Below are 13,190 nucleotides of genomic sequence, written 5' to 3'. Positions count from 1 at the left end.
TCTACATTACCGAACATTTTTACGCATTATGTAAGAATTATGGTAAACCAGTGATATTTCTGAGTACCGACAAATCAATCCTGATCCTAAGCGCGTTCCTCTTTTGCCTAGAATGAGCGGGTGCGCGCTCGGGAAGTCTAGTGACGCCTGTGACTAGTTATTTGAATAAAGTTCTGACCTGTGGGCACGAGACCAAATTAGACAGCCTGAAGCCGGAAGTCAAATAACCGTAAAAAAGGTTTAGGTTTTCAAAGAGACCTGCCAGAGGACATACAGTATGGATACGGGTTAAGGTGAGTTTAAGTCTGTGCTGGAATCTTTACCAGAGTGAGTATTATGCCTCTCAGATACGTTAAACGTTCAAAAATAATTGTGGCTGGGTATATCGTCTATTTCAAGGGTTCAATATGAGGAGAATTAGCGCGTGCGCTTTTTATTCGTTAGTAATATTGTTTCATACATTTTCACGTTTTTTGGGGCGAGATTTATTCTACAGCCTCTCTTTTGTTAAGGTACTTAACTTCAGTGTGCTCCTAGAAATGGATACATAAAGTCTGCTAAGGCTTGAATTGTATGTGGAAGCTTTTAAGTCATATCTTGAATGCGATACAAAAAGCGACTGAAAGCTGCTGCGCTCGCGACCGAAACAGTGCATATATGTAGGCTAATACACCGAAATATATTATTATTATTACTTTACTGACCTGCTTATTTCCTTCATGTGTTGTTACTCCATCATGTATTATTATTTATATCATGTTATATTATTATATCATATTTATATTATTATATCATGTATAAGTATTGTCAGAGGATTTACTGGTTTAGATAAAGTGTTGGTATGGTTGATGTTATGGTGGTCCATATTTGGTATTTTCTATTATGGTATTATATAATATATGATTATCTGTAAACGTTTGTTTTTACTACTGCTGTAACTCAAAGTGTCTATCTATCTATCTATCTATCTATCTATCTATCTATCTATCTATCTATCTATCTATCTGTTTTGATGATAGTGGTGAAGTGTGACTGTGAAGGCCATAATATGATTTACAACATTTGTATGATCATCAGACCTTTCAGGAAGCCCTTGTACCTTATGGATGGGGACATTGCCTTCCTGGAAGAAATCACTCCTATGACCTTTTCCTCTAAGGAACAGGAGTATCCCCTATCCTGCACATTTTGTGTGCTGAACCACCTAGTTCAAACCAGGAAGGGCTGTTACTTACTATAGCTGATTAGTTGAATTAGATGTAATGGGAGCAAGAAAAACATTCAAATGTGCAGGACATGGGGTACTCTAGGACCACAGTTGGGAACCTTTAAGGGACCAAAACCATGCTAGTGAAATGTCCCACACAGCTAAACAGAACCATTTTCACAGTTCAATGGTATAAGGAAAATGTAAAAATGAAATTGTTATTAAACTCTAAGTAGAAAGCTATGAAGCATAAAGATAAAAAATAATAATAATAATACATGGAACAATAAAAATATTTTCTATACAAAACCACACTGACTTTATTTAGATGCTTCTTTGTAGGTTTCAGTGGCTAGTCTTACCTGCTAAAGAATATTCAGCTAGGCTGCTCAGTCCTGATAAACAACGCAGCAGGAATCTGCAACCATTCTAAGTAAGGAAGGAAAGGCTGTTATGTGACCTGGATGATTTCTGATTAACTCAGGTCCGACCCAGTCACTTTCTGTTTACTCAGCATCATCAGGTTGCTTGAAGGATTACAAACTGCAGCTGTTGTTTGGAAGGCTTTGACCTGTGATGAGGTGGATTTTGTGACTGCAGAAATGGATGCTGATCATGTAGGTGATAAAAGAGCAAGACTATTGGCGTCTAAAACCAGATGGAGTGAGATGGATGACGTAACTGCTACTCAGCCAGTCATTAGTGCTGATACAGGTAGGATCAGCCTTTAGTGGCATTACAGATATAAACTCTGGTGTAAGAAACATTGTGCTTGATGCATTACCTTTGTGAATGATGAACGGTGGTGGTGGTCATGTACAGTTTATCTGAGATAATCCTTACATAAAACAGACCCAATTATTCTAATCCAAATGTAAAATGAACACAGAAACTGAGAGAGCACCGAGTATGGATATTTAGATATTTTACTGTTTGTTTTCAACAGAAAAGTGTAATCAAGACAGCATTAATCAGAGGCACATTCATATTAATGAGTGAGTATTGATTCACCTAGCTGTTTTGATTGACTCAAGCATTTTGAATCTTTTCAAATGTAGCATGACTTTCAAATGATTCATAATGTATCGGGGCTGTGTCTATACTGCATTCATTTGTAAGATATGCTGTAGATATAGAGTGTGTTAAAATCTTAATAATTGTGACTTCCTCTTTTAGTAAAGATGCTAAACGAGAGAATGTTCAAGAATATGAAGGTAAGACAGAGTTTGAAAGCATTACAAAACAATCGACTCCTCAGGCATCCCTTGGCAGTGTTTAAAGCGTCATATTGGAATGGGAATATACAGTATGTCAGTGGAATTCTTAACATATGCCAGTTTAATTGAAAATGTATTTTGCTATATTGAAATGTTGTAATATGTAGGTATCTTTGGTTAAAAGAGTACTATGAATTATATGAGTTCAAATTTTCCCTTGGGAACTGATTCTAGCCATTTTAAGACACCACTTAATGGGCAGTGGCTCTGCATGCCTGATCCAGTCAAACAACATGCAAAGTAGTCCTGGGCAGGAACAACTCTCAGCTGGAAGGTTTACACTGTAATTCAATCTATTGAGGGTTATTGGCACCAAACACAAGGTTTAGGCTCAGTCTCTATATAATTTGCCATCAGTATAGGTTAGTTAGTAGGTCATGCCCCAATTGTTACATGAGAGATAAGAAAAATCTGTGCTACTAAGGTAAGCTCATTGACTTTAAACTGTTACAGCTGAGCATCTAAGCTTAGCTTGGGGTGTACTTAAATTGATGACTTGGGGATTCCTTGACTGTTAATTTACACTGTAATTGATTTTGTTTGTACTGTAAAATAAACAATGACACTTTGCTTATAGCTCAGCATCTGAGGAAGACCGGCATGTCTGAAGATGACTTAGCACTTATTTTAAAAGGTAAATCCACAGCTGTTTTGAATTTTTTAGGCTTTGAGGACAAGTTGGAATGAAAATACTGGGCTAAAACAGGACTTTTGGTTTTAAACATATCAATGATTTAGCTGTAACGTGCTTAAAGTTTTATTATTCTAGCTTTCAAGCACTGACACACACAGGGAGCAAACTTCATTCCGATGCTGGCTTATTTAGATTAGCGTGAAATGTATTGGCACTACACTGGGGCATGTGGAATAAGTTCATGTGGAGTCAGCTGCCTGTGAAAGAGGACATTAGCAGGAGGAAAGGTTCAGGGATACAGCATTAAGTCTCTCTCCCCTGACTGGATGTTTAACTGTGCAGAGGAACTCTGCTAGCTTTGGCAAGAACTATTACACTGCTCTTGTCCAAACACCATCATGGTGTGAGACACACCAGTACGCCGCTGTCTTTCACCTCCGTCTGAGTCAAACGTTTTCCTCTGTGCATTTATGCAAGTAAAGAATCAACATGATCTGGGTGCTCCTCATAAAATGGCACAAGGAATGGACATAATAAGTTAAGGAGTACTCAACATTAAAAATGATGAAATTAGAGAAATCAAGGAGATCTGACTCTGTTCCTCCATAGTGGATAAAGTCAACAAGCGTCTCTCACAGGGACAGGACAGCTACAACTCCTACCGTGTCTGCAACCACAAATATGTCAACACCACAGAGATTTTCTAACAGCTAACCCAGAAAGCTATTGGCATCACTTTGAGATGGCTTTGCTGCTTACCCTCTTAATATGTCATTTAAGTGTTATTTATTGCAATTATTCAGTAACGACAATAAAAGGAATAGGAAATATATGCAGTTTTGCCATAGTTACAGTTTTAGTAATGGTTGTTTCTCTGGTTTACAATATTCTGTTTTTTTTTGTGGAGCTGTGCTGCTTCTTGTTCAGAATAAATATCAGGCATTTTTTTGTATTCTCAGTAACCAGCATTCATGGACTGGATTTCAGTGCTACCTACTATAGTTGTTTGACTTTCTCTGTGTATTTATCTGTTCAGATACCTGTCTTGGTTTTGTTAGGGCTGCTTTTCCACAGACAGAAATGTGTACTCTGTACCTTTGTGAATCTTTCTGGATTCTTTGTCTGCTGTCAAGCACATCATTATTAATGGATCTGGAGCAGTGGTTTTAAAATGGCTGCCAAGATGATCATAAGTCTTAGAAAGGGAAAGAAATTCCTGAAAGGGACAGATTGCCAGTGTTCCACAGAATCAAACACAGTTAATGCTTTGGCAGAAGAAGATGCGACATAATAGGATAGGCCTGTATTAGGGATGCTCTTATGAGAAGACACTGAGGCTCACTTTGTCCCTGACATCATGCCAAAGGGAGCAAGCTGAAGGAAAGAACTTGATGGTGCAATGTGAGAGGACAGCCAAATGAAAGCAACAAGGAGAGCAACTCTTTCCTAATATAGCTACTGTACTGCCTTAATGTGAATGACACCAAACAGAGACTGGGTTTCACAGTTTGTTTTACTGCAGCTGAAGATGATGTTTTCTCTTTTTTGCCTGTTTCCAAAACAGATTCTTCATCTGGTAAAACGACTTTGAACACTGTGCAAGGATTTCTTAGGTAAGACCCTCTCTTATCTGTTTTTCCATTTCAGCAAAATATTAATAGGTATGTGATTAATAAAAAGAATAGTTAATTTCAATTCAATTTCTACTTACTGTATTATTTATTTATGGCATAGTTTATATGTCTTTTATTACTGGGCAGTTTGAATTTTTTTAGACTAGTTTCTTTGGTTTGAGGCTCAGATAAAAATTTGTTTACTGGTATCTAATAAAACATTTCAGCGACTTATAGCAAGTCCTTGTTTATAAAATCAACATTCATCAAATTTAGCTTTAGGCCAATCATTCTACAAATATTTCTGTTTAATCTGAATATACTTCTCAAACTGTGAGTATAATGGAACTGTAATGTAGTGTTTTCCCTGCTATAACACCTGTCTGAATGGGGTTCAAAGGGATATGGCAATTCAGGGAAAGCACTAAAATTAGTCCAGCAGGGTTGCTCTTTAAGCAGACTTGGGAATCACTGCTGTTGTGATATCCCAGGATCACCAGGATGCTCTTGAGGGTCATGTGATGTTCGTGACGTTGGTATGAAATGGGACAGTGCCTCATATTTCCCATGCAAATGTACAGACTGCATTGGTTTGCATGAGGTTGTTCGGAAAGATATGTGACATGTGGGAAACAGGGTGGAATTGGAAACAGGATTTAGTGTTGTAATGTGTATTGGCTTCAGGTGAACACTGAGCACTTCAAGTCAAGTGGGTTTTTATTGTCATTCCTATATATAGCCTGTATACACTGGAATGTGATGTCATTTCTCCAGGACCAGGTGCAACACAGTACAGTAAGCAAGACTACATAAAGTGCAATACACAACAGTGTGAGACGAGTGCAGGACATTAATTATACAGAACAAAACAATAGATACACAGGACGATAAATGCACAGAGCATGGGCTGTAAACTGTTTTGTAGTGTAGCAGCAATAAATATAGCAGCAGTATTGGTAGCAAAAATGAGTACAGGCCTGTGGCTGAATTTTCTAATGTGCTATCATGGTCTGTTCACACTTCAGTTCATATCCAGAAAGACCACCTCTGACCTCTGCCTGGAACAGCTTGACATCAGGCATTGTAGGTCATTCTGGACCACCAAGGTACTGTTCTTTCATACACTTAGTTATGTTTCTTGACTGTGGTTTATATCGGATTTGAGACTCTCAGTAATGTGACTTTTCCAGTACCATGGATGTCCTGAGCCTCTGGCAGGATGATCCAGAGGAGTTGCTATTGGATCTGGGCTTTGGTGCTGAGGAGCCTGACATCACAGTGAAGATCCCAGCCCGTTTTATCAACCATAAGTCCCAGGCCCGTGGCATCAACATCCAGGTCTTCTTGGAGGCTCAGCAGAACCGCATAGATATAGAGAATCCAGATGTCAGAAGTGAGTGCTACTTAATTTCATTAGAAACCAGCCTAGCTCATTTTACAAATGTTGACAAAAGCTTGTTGTTGAAACACAGCACTTTGTTGTTCTGCAGCAGAGGGAAATATTGTCTGTTCATTTTTGGATGACTGCAGTGTCGTGAAGGCCTGATAACTGGTGCCTGTTTGAACGCTACTTAAAATATTTAAAGTGTAAAGCAATAGAATTCAATCACTATTTCTTTCTTATTTCACCCTCTCTCCCTCTGCCTATATGCAGATCGGTTTAGGCAGATAGAGGTGCTACAGCAGGTCACTACCGCCTTCAATTCCTTGGTTGGAGGGGTCATTCCAGATTCACAGAGACCTGTGGAATCTCAGCTCTCAGAAGAAGCCAGGGTGAGGAGGAAACGGGTTGGCATGCTCTTCCAGAATGCCTCCAAGAAGTCACTTAGCCAACTGGCCAATTCCCGAGACCAGCAGCCGGTCTCCCCTTCGTTGGCAGGCCAATCCTCCAGCCCAGAGCTGCCTGGAGATCTTCCTTTTGACAAACGAATCCCGCTGAAACGTGCCAGCCTTAGCCCTCTGGTAGAGGAGCAGACCTTAATCTCAGAAGGAGCTGAATCCACTGAGACCACAACCCTCCCTCAGGTTAAGGGCAGCAGTCCAAGGGGAGGTAGAGAACTGAAGAATGTTACATCAGCCCTCGACTCTGCAAAAGGGGGTACAGGAGTGCCAGCAGAGTCTTTTGAGCTGGAAGAGGTAATGCTATTGTATGATATTGTATGACTGGATGATTTTGCTCCTGCTTGGCCATCCATGATAATTTGTTTTCTAATGACTCCCCTCCGATTTAATTACATACACAAACTTAGTTCTTGTTTATGAAATCTTCAGTAATTAATACATGCAACAAATGTTTTCCTCTTGTGCAGTGTTTCCTAATCTTGGTACCCCATGAACTCATTTTATCAAGGCACCTGACTCAGCTTTTGAGCTAATTAACAAGCCCTTGATGAGGTTAAAACATGTTAAATTAGCCCATTAACAGGAATGCTGTGCCAGATTTCAACACATTATTAAGAAAAGTATGTGAGGGTCATGAGATATTTATCAGACAGAATACTAGAATTGTCCTAATTAGTTCTGTTTGTTTTCTGTCCTCAGATCCAGAGCTTTGATGAGGGAAGCATAGGAGGAACCTGCACTGGCACTCCTGATCAGCCAGGTTTGTTTGCTGATTATTTTGTAATAGTTTTTATTAGGTCCAACAATTAACTATTAAGTGAGATTACAGATGTTTGTGGGTGTGATGGTTAATGTATAAATATGAAAGCTTTTCTAGGACTACACTATATTTGCTTCTTGAAAAGCAAGGGTTAAGGCAGTACGTCGCTGTAATTTAATGGCATTGTTTAATTGTGAACAAACCGTGTTAGCATGCAAAACTGACATACATTGCATTCCAGTATGTTCATGTGGACATCAGATTAGGCTTGCTTAAACATTCTATTGCTTCTTTGAGCGTAGGTGATGTAAAGTCTGCTTTGTGCCTAGGCAGAAGCACTAATGGAATGCATTTATTTAGGTTTTATGACCTGATGTTATGTTACTTGATTTACATATTTATGCTACATTATGCAATGGAAAAAGTGATCAACTTGACAGATGTTATTGTGGTTTGTGTAGCTAACGAGCGGGCATGCCTCTCACGAGTGAGGACAAATAGCTGTCAGTCTGACAGTAGTGGGTTTTTGGAAGAACCGTTCGTTCCTGCTTACCCCAACCCCGGACATGAGCTCATGAAGGTAAGACTGGCTATTGCAAATACCTTTGGGGAAAAAAAGAAATGTGTTCCATTTTTGCATAGTTCAACAAGATTTCTTATAATTAAATGTACATATCTGTTCCATCTCTTAATGTGTGCAGGTACTGAATGCCATGTCAGGGGAAAGCACGGAAAGCCCACAGAAGAGTGTGGACCTGCAGGAAACAGCAGCCAACTCTCCATATACACAGGACTCTGATAAGTTGCTTAAACAGACTGAGACCTCTGCAACAGACTCAAATATTGATACAGCAAAGGGACCAGCATGTATTGGGATGATAATAAGTACTGGAGACACCAATAGAACAGATTGTTTGGTAAAGGAGGACGTTGTGCAGAAGGACATTGTTGGTGACTGTGTGGGAGAAAGTACTACATTACAGAAAGACTCATCAGGTCTATGTGACCATGGTGCCAATACCATACAAAGTAATACATTACAAAAGGACACAATGGGCCTACATAATGACAGTGCCAGTACTGTACAAAATACCACATTACAAAAGGGCTTACCGGTTCTACACGACTATGATGCCAGTTTTGGAGAAAGTACCAAATTTCAAAAGAACTCACTAAATCCATCTCATGATGTGGTTGTGGGAGGTGATTCACAGATGAAATCAGATGTTTCTGTGTTTAAAACAGACTCTTCTTCCACTGACCCAAAAGCAGGTACAGAAAACAAAGTCCCATACTCCACAGAAGGATACTGCGGACGTTCTGTCTCAGTGCAGATGTGCTCGGGCTTGGCCTCCCAGAGTTCTCTAAGAGGCAGTATCAGCCACACCTCATCAACAGGGCACAGTCCCACCAGTGATGTTCAGCTCAGAAGAGAGTGCAGGGAACAGTTAGACTCAGATGTGGCTAATAACTCAGACAATGCCCAAAGCACAAACACTCCTACAACAATGGAACACCCATTACCCAACCCTTGGCGCTCTCAGGAGAGTTTCAAGGGACCACACTCAACATCTGTCAACAAGGTCCGGTCTTATGAGGAGGACACACGGTGGGAGGCAGTGCTTTGGTCAGGACCTCAGACCTGTGGCCCCTGTGGGCAAAAACGACGATGCTGCTGCCAGAATAAGAACAGCGAGGAACAGTACTCTGGCAGTTCAGAACAGCCACTCCCAGACTCCAGTCTGCCTGTGAGTCACTCATACCTCAACGATAGATCGATAGATTTCCCAAGGGCAAACTTGGTTTGAGACATTTTTCCACTTCCAGCCCCTCTCAGCATGAATTTAAGATTTATCTATGTTAGTCCAGAGCCTTAAACATGGTGTTAAAATAAGGAAACTGTATGCTATGGTATATATCCAGTGTAAAAGAGACAGTTGTTAATTTTTGTAAAGAGAAGTGTTGATTAAAAGGGTTAAGGGCTGGCTTTCATAAATGGAGCAGATTTTCATTTGAATATCTTATTTGCATGTGTGATGCAAGGGAGTGGATATTGCTGACCACTTCAGCACTCCCTACCGCACTTGCGTAGACTCCAGAGGCTCACCGATAAACACACTCAAACACATATTTGTTGCTAACACACGAAGAGCTGAGGCTTCAAGTGGCTGACACATTGTTCTGCTTTATCTTTGTTTCTGCAGTATTCCATGGAGGAATTGATAGGCATGATGAGATGTATGTGGAAGTTCCGGAAAATGTTGACAGAGATTGAGGAGAGGCTGGAGGAGGAGCAGGAGACTGTAAATAGTTCTTTCTCAGATGAACGCAGGTTGGTCTTCATTATTTCTACCTTATAATAATAATCAATACTCTTATAGCATTGTGTACTATATGCACACACACGCACACACACACACACACACACACACACACACACACACACACACACATATATATATATATATATATATATATATATATATATATATATATATATATATATATGTGTGTGTGTGTGTGTGTGTGTGTGTGTGTGTGTATAGCATTGTATACAAGCATATAGAATTAAAAGATTAAAAAAAAAAATTTTAAAATTATTTTTTAGATGGGTATTTTAATATATTATTTTTATATTATATGATATGTTGTGTTTAAAATCTGTTTTATAGTTTTGTTACATAATGTGAAATGCAATTAATAACAATATAATCAATTTATTGTGATGCCTGTGATTAATTAGAAAATTACAAATGATGTCCTCTATGCGTCCTGACGTCCTGATGTATACAAGACCTTTGATCCTATTTGTGATTAAAAATATAGACCAAAGCAACCATTTCAAAATAGTTGAAATTAAGAAGCACCACAGGCACATTATTTTGTGTTTCCCTCCCCTTCCTGAGTCAGATCCTTTTTGCTGGATATTCATCTACATTTTCCACAACCTTACTTCTTTTTGTCAAATTGTCCTGCTTGAATTGTCCTAGCATATAAGGCAAAAATAATCATGCTGCAATATGTGGAATGTGTTGGAGTGCTTGCTACTCAGTTTATTAATTGGTTGTTTATTATGTTTCTTGGTTTTGTCATGCGTCCATCTGAGATTCTCGTTAGATTGATATCTCAAGAACGAGCAGTTGAATGTTTGTAGGATTTATATGGGATTATCACTGTAATCAGGAAATTAACTTATTAAATATTGGGAATTGATCAAAACAGAGTCAAGGTCACAGCAAGGTCAAATATATGACAGTTTTTCTTCAGTGGCTTCCTTCCTGTTTCTTACACAGAGGATATTACGTTACATTCATGCTATAATTCTACTTGTACAAAAAAATAAATTAAATAATACTACAAACAAGCTTGATATGGTTATTTCAATTCTTAATCTAAGATTGTCTTTAGGTGTTGACAGAGACTTTCTCTTACAGGGCAGAGGTGCAGGACATTCTGAAGCTGAGAACTGCTGTCAAAAAGGAATCTGAAATGTTGGAACAACAGCTCAGTGATCTGGTTCAGGCCTATGACGACAGCATGAAAATGGTATCCATCTCCTTTTCATTAATCCAGCTTATTCTATTCTTTAATGACTGATAAACATTAATCACATGTAACCATCTCATACTCAGTATCATTACCAGGACTGAAAGGCTGGATTAGTGGCCAATCTAACTGACATTTTCCATTGTATTTTATGCTGTTGTTGAAAGACATGACACACATCTTGCATGTAATTATAGGATACCCATGGTCTTAACGCATGCTGTCCTTATGCCTGTGATGTCTCCTATCACTTTGCAACAGAAGCTTACAAAGAGTCAGTTTGTTTACTAAGAGGATGTCAATATTGGTTCAGTCCTGGCTATTGGCTGATATTCTGAGCTCTGTTAACGATATTGTTTACTGGAAAAAGTGCGATATACATGTAATTAGTTTCTGAGGGTAATTTTTTTTTATTTTTCACATCCCACTATCCTAACCTGCTCAAGGCTCAACATGTCTGGTAGACTAGGGATTTTGATCCTGACGGTTAACTGTGAATATATCACTGCCCCAATGTATACAACTAACTTTAAATGCAGTGTATTATGGAAATTGTAATATTGTATTTGTTTGGACAATGTTATGTAGAAGATGAGCAGACTTTTGGATGAGCAGTCCCACCTGTGCACTCAGCTGAGGTTTACACCCCAACCTGGACACATCTCCAAAAAAAGTGTGGGCATTCAGTGCACTTTGCTGACAGACAGCCCTGAGTCATGTCTCCCTACACAACTCACAGACGACATGAGGCTAATTCACAACAACGAATGGAGCCATGGCTGCAAGCCCGACAAGCTGGACTTTGTAGGATTTATCAAAAGCGTATGTACTTAATTCCCTTTTCAAGTCTCTAATATTGTAAGTATTAAGCATCATGAATATTGTTTCATTGTTCTGTTTCTTCTCAGTTAAAGGATGGATCCATCAACAATGATTCACTGGAATGAAAAAGTAAGTGTAAGTAAAGTAATGCTTTGTTGCTTTTTGTAAAAGTAAAATATTTGTGATTTGTTTGGCTTTTAATTAAATTATTTTTAATAATTTTAGATTTGTCTTAATATTAAAGTCTATATTTGCTATAAAAAGTTTGTTAGAGCTTTTTAAATTTTCTTTTCAGTTCTTCAACATCAAGAGTGAGGAAGATAAAAGAATCTTGGTGTAGTATTTTGATGTGTTATTATAATTTTATTTTTCAAATAAAATTCTGTAAAATATTTTATAAGCTGAATTATTTTTTTAGTCATATTCAATGAAATGTTATGTATGTCTTGAATCCAAGACCAGTAAAATCAGTCAATGTAAGAATTTTACACACGTCTACGGTGTTGTGGTGTTGCTCCTAATAATTTGGAGGCACAGGCCTGTAAATCCTGAAATAAAAGCCACTGTCATAAATGATAAATGAATTTAATTACAAAGTAATTATTTTTTGGAGGTAACCTATTTAGGTGAAGACATTTGTAGTATATGTGTATTCAAACACTACAAAAAAATAAAAAAATGTTTGCCAATGATTATTGTTTTGTTATTGTGCAGGTAATATTATCAGGGAAATTTTTTGTGTGCCAACGTATTCTGAAATGTCTCATTTATTATAAGATCATATTCAAAAATCCCTTCAGCTCCTTTTTGCTGGATGTTCATCTGCATTTTCCACAATCTTACTTCTTTTTGTCAAATTGTCCTACTTGAATTGTCCTAGCATAGAAGACAAAAATGATCATGCTGCAATTAGTGGAATGTGTTGGAGTCCTTGCTACTCAGTTTATTAATTGTTTGTTTGTCCACTTTACTGCCACCTATTGCATACAGAGACTCCACATGGATGTTTTCATGCTGTACCACTAACCACTAGGTGAGGGAGGCATTATGTTTTTTGGTTTTGTCATGCGTCCATCTGAGATTCTCGTTAGATCCATATCTCAAGAATGAGTGGTTGAATGTTTGTAGCCACTGTCATAAATGATAACTGAATTTAATTACATATACATTATAGTAATTATTTTTGGAAGTAACCTGTTTAGGTGAGGACATTTATAGTATATGTGTAGTTAAACACTACAAAAAAAAAAAAAAAAGTTTGTCAATGATTATTGTTTTGTTATTATACAAATAATATTATCAGGGAAATTTTGTGTGTGCCAATGTATTCTGATATGTCTCATTTATTATAAGATGATATTCCAAACCCCTTCAAACATGCACAGACACACACTTCAGTGCTGAAGTGGAGTAAATACAATTCACTCAACAGCAGTGACATCAAAGCTCTCACTCTGTTTCATACTCTACAAGCACTGGTGCCACTTAG

The 13,190-nt window shown here is 38.1% G+C and overlaps 1 protein-coding gene across 1 annotated transcript; it reads left to right on the top strand.

Annotated features, from left to right (window-relative positions):
- Positions 1–218: 218 nt before the first annotated feature.
- On the top strand, positions 219–12,816 carry itprid1 (ITPR interacting domain containing 1). The gene is made up of 17 exons (XM_053631421.1): positions 219–293; positions 1,722–1,921; positions 2,154–2,202; positions 2,384–2,421; positions 3,062–3,118; positions 4,683–4,731; positions 5,757–5,837; positions 5,922–6,124; positions 6,386–6,867; positions 7,273–7,333; positions 7,795–7,913; positions 8,035–9,081; positions 9,538–9,665; positions 10,768–10,879; positions 11,468–11,701; positions 11,788–11,830; positions 11,997–12,816. Exons 2-16 carry the CDS (start codon positions 1,810–1,812, stop codon positions 11,824–11,826), a joined length of 2,811 nt encoding a protein of 936 aa, XP_053487396.1. The 5' UTR covers positions 219–293; positions 1,722–1,809; the 3' UTR covers positions 11,827–11,830; positions 11,997–12,816.
- The last annotated feature ends 374 nt before the right edge of the window (positions 12,817–13,190 follow it).

The sequence above is a fragment of the Ictalurus furcatus genome, chromosome 1 (genome assembly GCF_023375685.1).
Source record: "Ictalurus furcatus strain D&B chromosome 1, Billie_1.0, whole genome shotgun sequence".
Classification (NCBI taxonomy): domain Eukaryota; kingdom Metazoa; phylum Chordata; class Actinopteri; order Siluriformes; family Ictaluridae; genus Ictalurus; species Ictalurus furcatus.
The sequence above is the reverse complement of the archived record's forward strand: the minus strand, read 5'-3'. Positions and strand labels throughout refer to the sequence as shown.